At 43.8% G+C, this 16,791-nt stretch overlaps 1 protein-coding gene across 2 annotated transcripts in view; it reads right to left on the bottom strand.

Moving 5' to 3' along the window:
* The window catches only part of DLG5 (discs large MAGUK scaffold protein 5), a 174,121-nt gene that overhangs the window by 114,405 nt on the left and 42,925 nt on the right, over positions 1–16,791 (bottom strand). For both annotated transcript variants that reach the window (XM_066600370.1, XM_066600371.1), the window contains exons 2-5: positions 15,145–15,213; positions 3,720–3,888; positions 3,474–3,617; positions 1,016–1,199 (exon numbers count right to left, since the gene is read on the bottom strand). In XM_066600370.1, coding sequence (XP_066456467.1) covers positions 1,016–1,199; positions 3,474–3,617; positions 3,720–3,888; positions 15,145–15,213 — 566 coding nt within the window. The remainder of the gene's footprint in view (positions 1–1,015; positions 1,200–3,473; positions 3,618–3,719; positions 3,889–15,144; positions 15,214–16,791) is intronic.

Here is a 16,791-nt window from a genome sequence, read left to right as displayed (position 1 = left end):
GGAAAGAAAAAAGACCACCCAGAAATGCACTTTTTCAGTCACCCTGTCTCCCAGAAAAAATGCAATAAAAAGCGATCAAGAAGTTGTATGTACTCTGAAATGGTACCAATGTAAACTACAGGACGTCTTGCAAAAATTGAGCCCTTGCACAATGACGTTGACGCCAAAATTAAAAAGTGATTACACGCATAAGATAGAAGATGGCCACAGAAAATAATTGAAAAAAATTAAATGTCTTTGTACAGCAAAAAAAAAAAACCTATACGAGTTTGGTATCGTAGTAATCGTACTGACCCATATAATACATTTATCATGTCATTTTTGTTGCAGTTTGTGCGCCGTAGAAACAAGACGCACAGAAAGATGGCGGAATGCCATTTTTTTTTTCATTTTACTCCACTTAGAATTTTTTAAAAGTTTTTCAGTACATTATGTGGTGCATTAAATAGCACCATTGAAAAATACAACTCGTCCCGTAAAAACAAGCCCTCATACAGCGACGTTGATGGATAAATAAAGGAGTTATGATTTTTTAATGAAGAAAAAAACAAAAATGGAGGAAAAAAAGGCCACGTCATTAAAGGGTTAATTAAAACTAGATGGAGAAAAGTTAACTATGGAATCTTTTCAAAAGGTTAAAAAGGATGCTGACAAAGAGGAGCAGGTCCTCCATGTGGAGGGAGATGAGGAGGCTGGGTTGACTACATGTGCAGGGACAATGACATTTCCGCACCAAAAGCATGTTAACAGCCCTGACCAGTCTGAAGAAGTTTTCCTTTCTCGAGATGAAATAAGAGTCAGGTAATTTGCCATTTTGGGATTATATAAACCAGCCAGTCTAGCACCACAAGTAACTAGTAAGTAAGAATGCCATTAGGTCAGTACTGAGTAGGGATTGATGTGTTACTACATCGGGTTGCTTCTAACTAATTATAATAATTTGGGTTTTGCATACATACATGTGAAGACCTGGCACAAGAATTCATGTGTTTATACCCCAATAAATAAAGGTTACCAGTTGCTGCTGTCTGCGCAGCTCAGAGATCTCCTTCTGATCGGCCTCATGCATCCTCTTCAGATCCTGGCACGACTGCTGTAGATGGGTGAACTCGCGCTGCAGTTGGGCATGCTTCCTGCGCACACTCTCGCTGTCTTCTTGTATTTGGGTTTGGTCACTTAAAACACGGCTGTGCAGAGTACTAGAAGGAGCAAAAACACAGCGGAAAATTAAAATTCCTACTGACGTACAATTAGTACAACTAGGGGAAGTTGTCTTTTTATGCCTGATCAGGTCATGCAATAAATGTCTCATCAGTAGGAAATGGTCTCTAGTGGCAGTTTATATGGTGATATATGGCCACTGTGGCTGGGAGAGATGGAGCTGTACGCTGCCAGAAAGAACAGGGAGCCACAACCAGGTTATCTTGTCACGTTGGCGGTTTTTAATATATTTTTTACAACTCTGATTTAAAAGTTTCAGACAAGGACTTGCAGGGTAAACCCCCTAAACACAGTGCTGTGGAGGAAGGTTTTTTTCCCCTTGCAAGGAGTTATTCGGCATACTCTTTCAAGGCAATGCTGTGTTAATGTAGGTCTGCTTATTTTTCTAATCTCTAGAAGAAGAATCCATAACTTTTGTGAGGCCACCCAATTACTTGTCCTTAAAATTGTCCCGCGCTCCCAAAAGTCACCGTGTGAAATGTCTGCTAGTAGAACTACGGTACAAGAGTCCTTAGATTCCTACAAAGCAGCGATGTAGGGGCAAGAGAGTCTGGAAAGGCCGGGTCACAACCACTGAAACAGCAGGTCTCTTAGCCTCTATAAACAGAGATATTATTGACGACTGAATTCAGAGGTCAGCACAATCTTACTGGTGTTTTTTCCTATACAAAACATGCTTGGATCATCTGAAAAGGCAAAATAAAGGATTAGTGTAGGTGTGATAGTGGTGACTTGGCAGCTCTATGGCAACTCAATAATGGGTTCACCTATTGGGTGATCACAGCTTACAGACGTGGGGGCACAGACACCATAAGGTGGTGGACATCCTAGATACTCGCCCCGTGCCCGCTGCTGCGCCTCCGTCACTTGGTGCATATTCTGTGGATAAATGAGGGCAAATCTCACAGCCCTTCCCAGCAGATCCCAAACATCTTCCGGGGGTTAGGGCGCTGTTACACTGAACAATTATTGCTCAAATAACTGCTGACTGGTGTGAAAATTAGGGTAATCATTTAGTGTGAATGCAGCCAATGATTAAATGGTAATTTGTTCACTTATCGTTTATTTTACACGGGTATAAAAATCATCATTGGACTTTTATTCCGTGTAAAAGGCGATCCTTCAGTTATTTGCAAACCATTCTAAGGCGTTTCCAGACTCCCCTGACAGACCAGCGATGAACTGAACAAACTAGGACCAAAAAGAAGTGATGAAGAAAATTGATTGAAATGATTATATCTGTGCGCATAGATGGACGCCGCGTGAAAGCAAGGCCTAATAGTCTGACAATTCCTGTTCTTTTCAGCAGTCATATCATTATCAGCACAGGCAGGATTATAATTATTAACTAGAGATGAGCGAACGTACTCGGTAAGGGCGATTTCGCAATCGAGCACCGCGATTTTCGAGTACTTCACTACTCGGGTGCGCTGTGGGGCGGGGGGTTGCAGAGGGGAGCGGGGGGTAGCAGCGGGGAACAGGGGGGAGCCCTCTCTCTCTCCCTCCCCCCCCCCCCACTCCCCGCTGCAACCCCCCGCTCACCCACAGCGCACCCGAGTACTTTTCACCCGAGTAGTGAAGTACTCGAAAATCGTGGTGCTCGATTGCGAAATCGCCCTTACCGAGTACGTTCGCTCATCTCTATTATTAACCCTTTCCAATCCACTGTCTGACGTCTAAAGACATTATAATTTAAGGCTGTACAGCTTCGATGTTGGAAGTCGCCTGTCAGGGTTCTCCTACTGTATATTGCCAGCCTCTCTGCTGTCGGAGCCTATCCAACATGTCACCTCCTGCAGTACTGGCTTTAGCCAGCAGATAGCGCTGCTGTATAACGGCATAAAAAGAGTAAGCCCCTAGGAAAACTGGGATACAAATTGGACTGGAAAGGGTTAAAGCCAACACATATATAGATAACACAGGATCCACAATAGGTGGTGGGCACAGCTCACCTCCTACCCATCCCTGCAAAGTGATCTGTTCACATGTCACAGAACGTGCCTAGAACAGTCTCTCTTAGAAATTAAATGGTTAGGTCCTGTGAACGGCCCAAGAGTTTTTGCCCCCATATAGACAACAGAATAAAAAAAAATAATCTACAAATCAGAAAATAAAAACAGATTGGAAAGATTTAAAAAATTGTCACTATCTGGTTTTAAATTTGTAAAATAGAGTGATACATTTGTCTTAAATGATGTGAATAAGCTCACTACCAGTATTGTCACAGTGTTATCCATAAGTTGTCTACTTACTGATAGAAATCCGCTTCCTTTGCAGCCTCCTCGCACTTCTTAAGTGCCTTGGAGTGCTGGCTCTGCAACGCCTCCAGTTCCGCCATGGCTTTCATGCATTGCACCTTTAGCCGCTCATAGTCCGGTGTGAGTTTGGGGCTCGGTCTAAAAAGTATTAGGAGTAAAAAAAAGAAATGTCATACTGTATAATCAGTATGTATAACTTTAATAAGTGCCCATTCGTTAGGCAATCCTCTGTGTTGCTACCTGCAATCATCAAACGTTGACCCGGGTGAGGACAAAGCCAGCCGCTTCCGTAGCTCGTCTCTTTCACGTGTCACTTGCCTCAACTGCGACAGTATGGTGTCCAACTTGTCACTCATAAGACGGCCATCAGTGGTGGATAAGGGGGGAGACGAGGCCTTATTCGTTGTACCTGGAATAGTCAGAGAGATTAATTATAAAGACAGTATTTCCCTCCATTAAGCACAACATGAAGGAGTACATTCTTTATAGATTCGATATAGAGGTCGGAGGTTTATGCCGATTCAATAATATAGGACAGCAGTAACAAAGTAGCATCAATTCATACCATTGCAGAACCTTTCCACAGACAAGGGAGGGAGGGGGAAGGGACTATTTGTATACCACAGCTTTTCCAGTGTAAATGGACTAGAAGGCAGTATTTAGGCATACAATACGTATTTCAGCAGGATTAACCCTTTAATGGTAGCTCCGGATGTAGATCTGCAGCGGAACCAACACCAACACTGGAAGTGGTGAAAACAGTGGTGACGATCCGTGACAAATCCACAATATGAGGAGCGTGCTGCGGCTGCTGAGCGTCCTATGTAGGGCACATCCACAGGACGTAGATAAAGGCGCTAACATGTCATGGCCTTGTACGGTGATCCGCTGCAGATCATACCTGCAGAATAAGAACTGCTCATTTTGGTCAAGAAAAATTCCTGCAGCTCCCAAACTACAGAACAGATAGTGGCCAGGAAACTAACATGCGCTGACATCCGACTGTATCTCCAAGCAGCGCTATTTATTATATTTCAAGAGTTTGATTCTTATGCTTCCCAAAAGAGAATTGCAGCGATGTTTTACTGCGCGCAACAATGTATCTCATGGACGCCATCATGCACAGTCTCACTCGTTTATCTTTGGTTTTTTTTTATTTCCCCTTCTGTCTGTTTGGCCACTCTCACACATGCATTAAAGTTAAACGGCGCTCAGAACCTCAGCATTTTACCGTGATTTTGAGTGGTGTTTTTGAACGCATGTTACAGCGCTTGACAGTGCTTTTTAATGCACCCCATTATTATGATGGCTGACAGTGTGCATTAAAAATCACGAAAACGCTGAAAAATAGAACAAGCAGTGCTTGAAAAACCACGTTCAAACGCAGGTCTGAAAAGCCCGATTAAAATGAGAGTGTTGTACCGCGGTTGACACAGCGCTCAGAACACTACACTAATCATGGTAAAAAGCGAGAGAGTGGCCTTAGTTGACTATAGACTTAACCCCTTAGTGAGGAAGCCTGTTTGCGCCTTAGTGACGGAGCCAAATTTTGGAAATCTGACATGCGTCGTTCAACATAGCATAACTCCGTAAAGGTTTTGCATATCCAAGTGATTCTGACATTGTTTTTTCACCACATGTTGTACTTCATTTTGGTTGTAAAAAGAGACCAATATAATCTGTGTATATTTATTAAAAGTACCAATATTGAAAGAATTTTGAAAAAATTGTCATTTTCGACTGTAATATCTCAAATATGTCCAAACATACTGTAAAAAATTTTTGATAAGATATATATTTCCATCTGTTTACTTTATTCTGAATGCACATTTGAAAAACTTTTGTGTTTATTTTAACCATTTAGATGACGTACAAATTTAACATTACTTTTCAGAATTTTGAGGAACACTTTGTTTTCCTGCACCAAGCCAAGTTTGCAAAGGCTCATTAGTGTCAGAATAATAGATACCCCCCCCCCCCCAAATGACCCCATTTTAAAAACTACACCCCTTAATGTATTCAGTGAGGGGTGTCATGAGTATTTTGACCCCACCGTTTTTTTTCATGAATTAATTCAATTTAGAGGAGAATAAATAAAATTTCATATTTTTGCAAATATGTCATTTTAAAGACATATTTTTTTCCTTTAGTGCCCATGAAAATGAGGATTTATACCCCAAAATGGATACCCGTTTCTCCCGTGTTCATAAATATACCCATTGTGGCCCTAATCTTATGTCTGGATGCACAACGTGGCCCAAAATGAAAGGAGTAGTCAGTGTCTTTCAGAACATAAATTTTGCTTGAAGGCGTTTTAGGCCCCATAGCACTTTTGTAGAGCTCTTGAGCGGCCATTACCAAAGAGAACCCCCAAAAATGACCCTATTTTGATGAAAACTAGACCTCTTAAATTTATCTAGGGGTGTACTGCCCATTTTGACCCCACAGTTTTTGAATGAATTCAAGCAAAGCAAAAGGAAAAAAAATGTGATTTTCATCTTTTTGGTAATTCTGTCATTTTAAAAACTGCTTTTTTTGTACAGCACACACATGAATGAAGACTTGCACCCCAAAATGGATACCCCTGTTTGTTCCGTGTTCAGAGACATACCCATTGTGGCCCTAATCTTTTGTCTGGATGCACAACGGGGGCCAAAATGAAAGGAGTAGTCGGTGGCTTTCAGAACAGAAATTTAGCATGAAGGTGATTTAGGCCCCATTCCTCACTTGTAGAGCCCTTGAGCGGCCAAAACGACAGAGAACCCCCACAAATGATCCCATTTTGAAAACTAGACCCCTTAACGAATTCATCTAGGGGTGTACTGTGTATTTTTACCCTACAATTTTTGAATAAATCTAAGCAAAGCAGTAGGAAAAAATTACAATTTTAATTTTTTTGGCAGTTGCAGCAATTTAAAAACTGGGGTTTTTTTGTACAGCACACATAGGAATGAAGACTTTCACCCCAAAATGGATACCCCTGTTTGTCCCGTGTTCAGAAACATACCCCTTGTGGGCCTAATCTACTTAAAGGACACATGGCTAGGCCTATAATGGAAGGAGCACCCGTTGGATTTCAGGGTACAACTGAATAAATTCCAGGACCCATTGCCCACATGTAGAGCCATTGAGCGTCCAAAACTATAAAGAACTCCCACAAATGACCACATTTTAAAAACTAGACCCCTTAACAAATTCATCTAGGGGTATACTGCGTATTTTGACCCCACAGTATTTGAATGAGTCTAAGCAAAGCAGAAGGAAAAATTACGATTTTCATTCTTTTGGCAATTTTGTCAATTTAAAAACTGGTTTTTTTTTTTGTACAGTGTACATAGGAATGAAGACGTTCACCCCAAAATGGATACCCCCGTTTGTCCCGTATTCAAAAACATACCCCTTGTCGCCCTAATTTACTTACAGGATCCATGGCAAGGCCTATAATGGAGGGAACACCCGTTGGATTGCAGGGCACAACTGAATACATTCCAGGCCCCATTGCCCACTTGTACTGAATAAAAATTGACACCTTAAAAAAATCCCCCAGACACACACTCCGCGCGCTTTTCGGCGTTCCCCAAATCTTAGATAAAAGTAATAATGTGAACTGTGTAGTATTTCCAAAGCAGGGGTAATTACGGAGGCTGGTTGGAAAGGGCCCATGGGGCCATAAAACCATGTATCCCCCCTCCTCTTATGTGGCGCTCTGGAGTCTCCGTAAGCTTAATGAGGTGCGGCGGTCTCACACAGAAGACGCTCAACAAGGGGCTCCTGGAACTGCAGGAAGGCGAGCGTTCCCGGGGCTTCTTGTAAATTGCGTATTACAGGTAGCGGTCTGAATAACGCCGGGCTCACGCAGCCGTAGGTGGAATCTGCTTGCGGAGGCCCACAGCGGATCCCAGCTGTGAGCCCGGCTGTGACCCTGTGTACGGCATAACTGCGTACTCACACAGGCGGTCATGCGCAGTACAATTTTTTGTTTGTTTGTATTTCCCGCACCGTCGCTTAGCGATGACGCGGGTACCCGCAGCCCATCTACAACGTAGTTGCGTATGGGCTGCGGGTATATCCACGACCATGGAGCACAATGGGCTCTACGTCACGGATATCTGCGGTAAAATAGAACACACTGCATTCTCTTTTCTGCAAGTGGATTACATAATTCCGACCCACTAATGTGAGCGGAATTGTGTAATCCGATTGATCTGCGTATTACTGCTGGTCCAAACTAATGCGGAATCCATAATTCCTATCCGGTCATGTGAGACCGGCCTAAGGTAGATCGCTACTAGAGATGAGCGAACGTACTCGGTAAGGGCGATTTCGCAATCGAGCACCGCGATTTTCGAGTACTTCACTACTCGGGTGAAAAGTACTCGGGTGCGCTGTGGGTGAGCGGGGGGTTGCAGCGGGGAGTGGGGGGGGAGAGGGAGAGAGAGAGGGCTCCCCCGTCCCCGCTGCTACCCCCCACTCGCCCTTACCGAGTACGTTCGCTCATCTCTAATCGCTACCTTTCACGTGACTGGCGACCGCACAACAAGGTCACTGCTCCAGGCTCTCGGCGACCGTTGGTCGCTGGGAGTAAGAAGATTTTAAATTTCTTGGGCTCCCCGACTCCTGCGCATGTGTCCGTTGTTTTGCCTGCGGTCGCATGTGCAGAATCCGGGAAAGAGGAAAATCGCGTTGGGGTTCAAATACGGAGGCCTCTGGTAAAAAGTTTTATGTCCTCTCACCAATCGCATCGGTGAGGGGAGATGAACCTTTACCTTTTTTTTTTACTTTTACGTGATTGCCATTATCCATTGGATAACGGCGAACACGTGATCAGGAACCGCTCACCGCGGCCCCCCGAGAAATTTCCAGGCTCTTGGCTAAGTTTTGTAGCCAAGAGCAGGGAGATTTTAAATTATCCTGGCAATCCACGGCTTTTGCGCATGCGTCTGCCACTTTGGCGACGGCCGCGTGCGCAGCAGCTGGGGTAAGGTCCGCGGATAAATCCGGGGGCCTTAGGTACGTCATTTCATCCTCCCTTATGGATATGATCCATGAGGGGAGATGAAATGTAAGCATTTCAAACTTTTTTAAAAAGTTTTTTACACTTTTTTTTTTTAACTTTTTTACACTTTTTTTTACTTTAAATGATCACTGTTACCCATAAGATAACAGTGATCATCTCTGCAGTGACATCCCTCTGCTCCTGGCTACACATGGCAGCCAGCATCAGGGGGATTCTAAAATTTCCGGGTCCTGAGCCCCTCTGTGCAGGCGCCTGATGATTGACATCGGGCGCGCATGCGCAGAAGGGGACTCAGGTCCCCGAAGACCGGGACACCGCTGAGGACCGGGGGTGAGTATTTTCACCTCCCCTCATGGATCCGATCCATGAGGGGAGGTGAAGTTAACTTTATTTTAACTTTTTTAAACCTTTCTCGCGATCACCACTATCCACTGGATAGCAGCGATCGCGGGCCTGGGGACCACTCGCCGCGGTTTTTTAACTCACCCGGGTCCCCAGTCTTCTGCGCATGCGCGTGACATCATTCGTTTGGCGCGCTTGCGCAGAAGAGCCGTGCCAGGTCCCGGAGAACCCATTCTCCGCGGCAGACATCGGGGAAGCCGGGTGAGTAATTTCAGCTGCCCTGATGGATCCGATAATATTTAACTTTTTTTAAACTTTATTGCGATCGGCGCTATCCATTGGAGGGGGGACTGCCCGCAGCCCGGGATGACAGCTCCATGCTGTCGGCTACCTGCGGGCACTGACAGCATGGAGCTGTCACGTCCTCAGGCAAGTGGGCATTAATCCTAAGAGGATGCATAAAACTACGTCCTCTAGGATTAAAGCCCACTTACTGAGGACGTAGTTTCCCGATGGGGCCGTCACTAAGGGGTTAACTGGAGCAATCCATGCTAGTCAGATGCTGCAAAAGCAAATAAAGTCTTCGGGTGCAGTAAAAGGGCGAAGGATGAGAACATTATTCTTCCACTATATCAGGTACTTGTCAGGCCCCACATGGAATACTGTATATAGTTCTGGACCCCGGAGCTCAGGAAAGATGTTGCGCTGCTGGATGGGGTTCAAAGAAGGGCAACTTAATTAATAAACTGAATGGGAGGACTGGGATACCCAGAGAGGCTATCAAAATTGGGATTATTAGTCCTTGAAAACAGGCGGTTAAGGGGCGACCAAATAACTAGGTACAAATACATTAGGGGACAATACAAGAATCTCATCCATGATCTGTTTATTCCCAGGAATGCGTTGGTAACAAGAGAGCATCCTTTACATCTAGAAGAAAGCAGGTTTCATCACCAACACAGAAGGGGGTTCTTTACTGTAAGAGCAGTGAGACTGTGGAACTCTCTGCCTGAGGATGTGGTGATGGCAGAATCAATAAGAGGACTTTAAGAGGGGACCAGATGTCTTTCTACAGCGGAAGGATATTACAGGATATAGACATTAGGTGACTAGCAGGGTTGTTGATCCGGATCTTACAGTCAGGTAGGAACTATCAAAACGTTGATCCAGGGATTATTCTGACTGCCATTATGGAGTCGGGAAGGAATTTTTTCCCCCAAATGGGCTAATTGGCTTCTGCCTAATTAGGTATTTTTTTGCCTTCCTTTTGATCAACAAGAGGAGGTTGAAACAGGCTGAACTAGATGGAGATTGTCTTTTTTCAGTCTAACATACTATATTAGTCACGATGCATAGAAGATGCCACACATACGCAATGTAATTGTGTATGTGCAGCATTTATTACACCCCCCTAGAGAACAATAGGGGTCTCTTGCACATAAGAAGCTGTAAAATAGAACATGCTGCGCTCTTTTTTTACATGATTATATGCAATGAATATACGCAAGTGTGAATAGCTCAATGAAAATCAATGTTCTTTCATTGACTCCATTCACTGCATATTATGCATGCACATCACGCACGTAATACGCCATTACATTACACTCGTGTGAGCTTGCTAAAACATGCAAAGTAAATGCTGCCATGTAAGCTCAGTCACGTAGTGTTATTGGTTCTAGCACTTTAATCTGTGTTGTTTATTAATAAGCAGCTCCATCCGACTCAGAAATGGTCTTTTGCATGTAAACAGAAGCGAGCAATGAGGAATGCCGATGAGTGCTGCGATCTCGCAGACACCTACACAGCATGCTGTCACTGCGACGGGACTGTCACGCAGGAATAACATGTTCTATAGTCTTACTGCCAACAACAGACTCACAATTTATGGGAACAGTGTTTCAGATTTAAAAACTAGTTATGCAAAAATAGAAAATCTGGTCATCTGTAAACGAGGTGAATGTCCCCTATTATCACCAGTCAGTCTAGAGAGGAAGATACTGGAAGCCAATCAGAGCAGACAACTAATATATATGGAATCTGCTGCTGAACGTTACTTATTGATTCAGCAGCTACGCCAACAGCACAAGGCCAGCTCCAGAGAGACTATAGCTATATAACCATGTCACAGGCGGCCCGTGAGCAGAAAGAGATCACTTATGGGATTATATAGGAATCACTTATGGGATCATATAGGAATCCCTTATGGGACTATATGTGGATAATTTATAGGACTATATGTGGATAATTTATGGGATTATATAGGCATCGCTTATGGGGTTATATAGGAATCGCTTGTGGGATCATATAGGGATCGCTTGTGGGATCTTATAGGGATCGCTTGTGGGATCGTATCGGGATCGCTTGTGGGATCCTATAGGGATCGCTTGTGGGATCCTATAGGGATCGCTTGTGGGATCCTATAGGGATCGCTTGTGGGATCCTATAGGGATCGCTTGTGGGATCCTATAGGGATCGCTTGTGGGATCCTATAGGGATCGCTTGTGGGATCCTATAGGGATCGCTTGTGGGATCCTATAGGGATCGCTTGTGGGATCCTATAGGGATCGCATGTGGGATCCTATAGGGATCGCATGTGGGATCCTATAGGGATCGCTTGTGGGATCCTATAGGGATCGCTTGTGGGATCCTATAGGGATCGCTTGTGGGATCCTATAGGGATCGCTTGTGGGATCCTATAGGGATCGCTTGTGGGATCCTATAGGGATCGCTTGTGGGATCCTATAGGGATCACTTGTGGGATCCTATAGGGATCACTTGTGGGATCCTATAGGGATCACTTGTGGGATCCTATAGGGATCACTTGTGGGATCCTATAGGGATCACTTGTGGGATCATATAGGGATCACTTGTGGGATCATATAGGGATCACTTGTGGGATCATATAGGGATCACTTGTGGGATCATATAGGGATCACTTGTGGGATCATATAGGGATCACTTATGGGATCATATAGGGGTCACTTATGGGATCATATAGGCATCACTTATGGGATCATATAGGGGTCACTTATGGGATTATATAGGGGTCACTTATGGGATTATATAGGGGTCACTTATGGGATTATATAGGGGTCACTTATGGGATTATATAGGGGTCACTTATGGGATTATATAGGGGTCACTTATGGGATTATATAGGGATCACTTATGGGATTATATAGGAATACTTTATTGGATTATATATGGATTATTTAGGAGATTATACATGGATCACTTATGAGATTATATATGGATCACTTATGGAATTAAATATGGACCATTTATGGGATTATATATGGATGATTGGATTAATTTTTCAGAAAACAAGATTTGATAAAGTCTAGATAAATGAGACTGATTTATGGGAGCCAGAGATCACAGAGGAGGTTAAATAGTGAAATCAGATCAATCTCCGATCCAATTCTGGACATCTCTGTGCTCTTCCTCTCCGGCTTTCCATGCGTTTCAGTACAAGTGCTTACAGGGAGAAGCCAGAGCAAGACTGAACAGAGATTTACACTTACTGAACAGGGCAACAAAGCAGTTGGTGCTCTACGGCTGCAGCAAATCACAGTGTTTTGACATCTCATCAGCCACCTCAGAAATGTGCATCAACGTTCCGTAACTTCCGTAACAGACCCGGCTCCAAATACCGGAAGAAAAAGTTGGGCGGAAAGCAGACGTACCCCATTATAGTAAATTGGGGTCCAAGCAGCGCTGTTCGGTTCTCTTCAGAGATGGAACCATCTGGCCATGAGAATTCCCCTTTCCTGCTTCCTGAACGGATCAGGTAAGCAAAACCTCAAACACAGGTGTGCACCCACCATAAGATTTGAGTTTCATTTTAAAGTTATAAAACCACAACCTTTTATACACGTTTTAGGTAGCAGAAGAGCTAAATTAGTTGCAACTAGACAAACTCAATAAAAGAATGTAAGAGGGGTCTGGATGTCATTCATGAGTGTTACAATATTAGATGTTAGATCACTGATTACTCAGAAGGGTCGGTGATCCGAGGACTATTCCGATTGCCAGATTGGAGTCAGAAGTGAATTGTTTTCCCTAAAATCGGTAAAATGGCTTGTACCTCATTGGGGTTTGTTTGCCTTCCTGTGGATCAACATTAAGGTGTAAAATACTGAACAGGATGGACACATGGCTTTTTTAGGTTTTACATAATATGTTACTAAAATGTAAGAGCTAGAATTTTCAAAAAGGACCCTACATGTAACAGTTTAAAGTCTCAATGGGGCTTCTGCTCATGAAACTTTTAGCTATCTTGTCCCGATCTAAGCACTAGAAGCAATTTGCCTAGGGAATTAGTCCCAGCTTTTGTGTTCTACCTGCGTGTTGGTCCTCCTTGGTGCTCCCACCATCTTGATTTGTATAATCTGGGTCATTTTTCCTTGCAATGCCGCAGGACACTTGTGAAGCAGCTTGCATTGGCGATATCCTCTCAAATTCCATACCTGGCGTTGCTGAGCCTCATGCCACTAGTCTAGCCCCAGCCCTAAAGAGGGCATTATGATCTACATGGCATCTTCATGAAGGTCATGGCTGTGGTCACGCTGACCAACACATGTAAGCAGCAGGCTCTACGACATACTTCTGCAGCCAGTCACATCACAGGTAAGTGTCAAACTGCATACACCTCTGCCATAAAGCCGGTCACACTGTGTGCCTTCTCCAGGTCTACATAGGGGCTAAGAGTATGGTGCACCCAAAAACTTCATACAAACTACTGACCTGCTTACAACTCTTCTCTGGCCCCTTTTGAAGTGTATATATTTTTCGCTCAACTATATCTCCCATGAATCTTCTGGACGTATTGTTTTATTATCGATAACCCACTGCAAAAATGAGTGATCACCTTCGAGATTGATTTTAGACATTGCAAAGTATAAGGTCCAATTTTGCTCAGAAGCATATTAAGTTTTCTAGGCGACAACAATAGAGAAAGATGCCTTTCCAGATCCCTCACTTTCTCTGATGGATCACCAAGGCCGGCTTCACCTAGTCACCTCAATTATCTACTCCCGCCTGTACTCAAAGAGACATAGGGCTCTCGGGAATCATGGCTGCCATAAATATGTGCCAAACCAGAGACCGAAACCAGATTGATCGATCTCAGATAAGACTTCATGCTCCTTGACCAGGACCTTTAGAGCATACATGAATGAACCACAGAATGTGAAAGACGTATCTCTAATATTGAGGACACCCCAGAGGCCGATGAAATATCCCCTTTATAGAGGCAAATCGCAGCTTTTGTTTATTGAGCAGATGACTATGACAACCACCTCAGGCAGAATAACCACCGTACTGTCGGTCTGGCCGAAAAAAACAAGAGGGAATGATCCAGTCTATTTTCTTGAAACGTAAGAACTTGCTAGACAATTCTAGATATTTTCACCCTTCTTCACCACCAAAAGTGTGCATATGATCCCAATTTATCCAGGGCCTTCGGGTTCTCCATCCAGGTTCTTCTTGCCCACCTGTTGCATTTCTGAGATGGAGATGCTATTCTGAAAGCTGTGCACTATAAAGCTATGGTTGATATCAAGCATAATAATACCAGAGAATCATTCTAGCTGTCTTTCTACATTGCATTCAGGAAACACCACACTTACTTCAATGAGCCATTAAAATGGAAAAGGATACCATTATGCCATGTTGTATCTGGCTAAATTGAGAGAATTTTAGATTTGATTTTTTTCACCTCATCTGCAGGGGCTCTAGCTTGGGCAACCAGACCACCACAAGTCCATGCTTAACCCCTTGTAAAGGAGTCAGGGCCATTATAAATATCTTCTTGTCCACACTTTAAATGATAACGTTAAAGGGGTTTTTACAGGACTTTAAGGAAAAAATTCTATAGCCATGTCACCTTGAGAAATAAGAGTATAAGCAATACTCCTCCTTCGGTGGCTCACCATCCAGCATTGGATACCTTGTCTCAGCCACTCTGAACTTGAAAGAAGCTAAGAGAACCACTTTCAGCCATTTTATAAGGACCCAAAGGATGGTCAGAGTGCACATTAGTACTAAAATGGTCCCTGCTCTCATGCTGCATGCCAAACCTCTTCTGTCTGACATGGAACATACATGTGAGCAATCACCAGACAAGCATGACTGTAACCAGATGGCTGGGGACACAGAATGCCTTCGCGGGCTACATGGGCCAAGAGTTGCAGGTTGTGCACCCTGCTTTACATCTATGCAGGCAGAATTCAAATTTTTTGTTTCATTTGTCATGGAAACCTTAAATTTAATGATATATAGTATACATATAAGACTTTATCTTACCAACACTGCTGAGAGAGCCACTGCTTTCCGAGTCTGACGGCATGGTGGTGAGGACGCTATATGTGGAGCCTGTTACAAAGCAGAAACAACAGTCAGCCAGGAGAAGGCAGAAGTTATTGGTATTAACAGCTATACATCAGAAGTCACATCTTACTAATAAGACTAAAGGCTCCATTCAGAGAGCTGTAAGAGGTCTTTGTATGGCAGCCATATACGTGGTTCCAGTATTGACAAGGTCCCCTGCTAGGTTCTGAAGGGATGCAATCCAGTTATTTGCACTATATAGAGCCAATATGCTAGGAGATGGTGGGCTACTGCATAGACAGCAATACTCAGCGGAGTGAAATAGTCCTGAATGCTGTGTACAAGTCAGTTACACCTCTTAGTATACAACCCATAACACAAGAATGAGGAAATAGATAAAACCTGGGGAGATTTATGAACTCTCATCAGAGAGATTTTGGTCTATAATGTGACTTTCCAAGTCTAAGTGACAGATTTATGAAAGCTGTGAGAATATTTTTTAAGTATTTACATCTGGTCGCGTCATTTAACTTTTAGAGTGCATTCACACGGACGTAAATAAGCCATATTTTTTGCGCTGTTAAAACGCAGTAAATAGAACTCAATTGAGTTCAGTGGATTCGATCCCCTGAGCATATCGTTTCTACGAGATGCGCGATTGTGTGAAAAATATGCGGCATGTCCTATCTTCTTGCGTATTATGCACTGCAGAAGCCCACTGAAATGTGTAAATACATGCAAAATAAATTGGAAACCCGCGTATTTACACATGAAATCAATAAGACATTTGTGCGTTTCTTCTTACATGCATAAATACACTGCGTTCCTACATAAGTAAAAAGACTGCTGATAGGCTGAATATTAGAGATGAGCGAGCATACTCGCTAAGGCAAACTACTCGAGCGAGTAGTGCCTTATGCGAGTACCTACCCGCTCGTCTCTAAAGATTTGAGCGGCGGGGGAGAGCGGGGAGGAACTGAGGGGAGATCTCTCCCTCACTCTCTCCCCCCCGCTCCTCCCTGCTCACTCCCGCAATTCACCACTCTCCCCCGTCGGCACCCGAATCTTGAGACGAGCGGGCAGGTACTCGCATAAGGCCCTACTCGCTCGAGTAGTTTGCCTTAGCGAGTACGCTCGCTCATCTCTACTGAATAACGCAGGGCGATAGCGTATTTTGGTCTGTGAAAACAGTGTATTTAGGAAGCGAAATACGCATATGTCCGTGTGAATACGCTCTTAGTCTAAATTTGTGGGCACGATTTAGGTGACGCAATGGTTTAGACCCGATTTATAATGCATGACTTTTTTAAATAGTTGCATAAAAAGTTTCACAGCTACTCCGGGGCTGCGGTGTATTTCCAGCACCAACTTTCGCACCACAGAGCAGCAGAAAAAAACAAGTCTTCATCAAAATCTACCGCTCAGAGGCTCACAGAAATACATAGAACACTTTTACCAGACCAGAGAGATGGGGAAATATACCAAAAAGCCACAAATGCCGGAAGAATTAGCGCTGCATGTAGGACTATTTTTTCCAGTAAAATGCTGGGCAACTGAGCAGAAACCAAAAGGAACTCTGCTAGAAGCGGGGTTTCATGGACTGCGTTACATGGAGGCCTTTGT

Source organism: Eleutherodactylus coqui, chromosome 4 (genome assembly GCF_035609145.1).
Source record: "Eleutherodactylus coqui strain aEleCoq1 chromosome 4, aEleCoq1.hap1, whole genome shotgun sequence".
Taxonomy (NCBI): Eukaryota; Metazoa; Chordata; class Amphibia; order Anura; family Eleutherodactylidae; genus Eleutherodactylus; species Eleutherodactylus coqui.
This window is presented reverse-complemented; position numbering and strand designations above follow the sequence as displayed.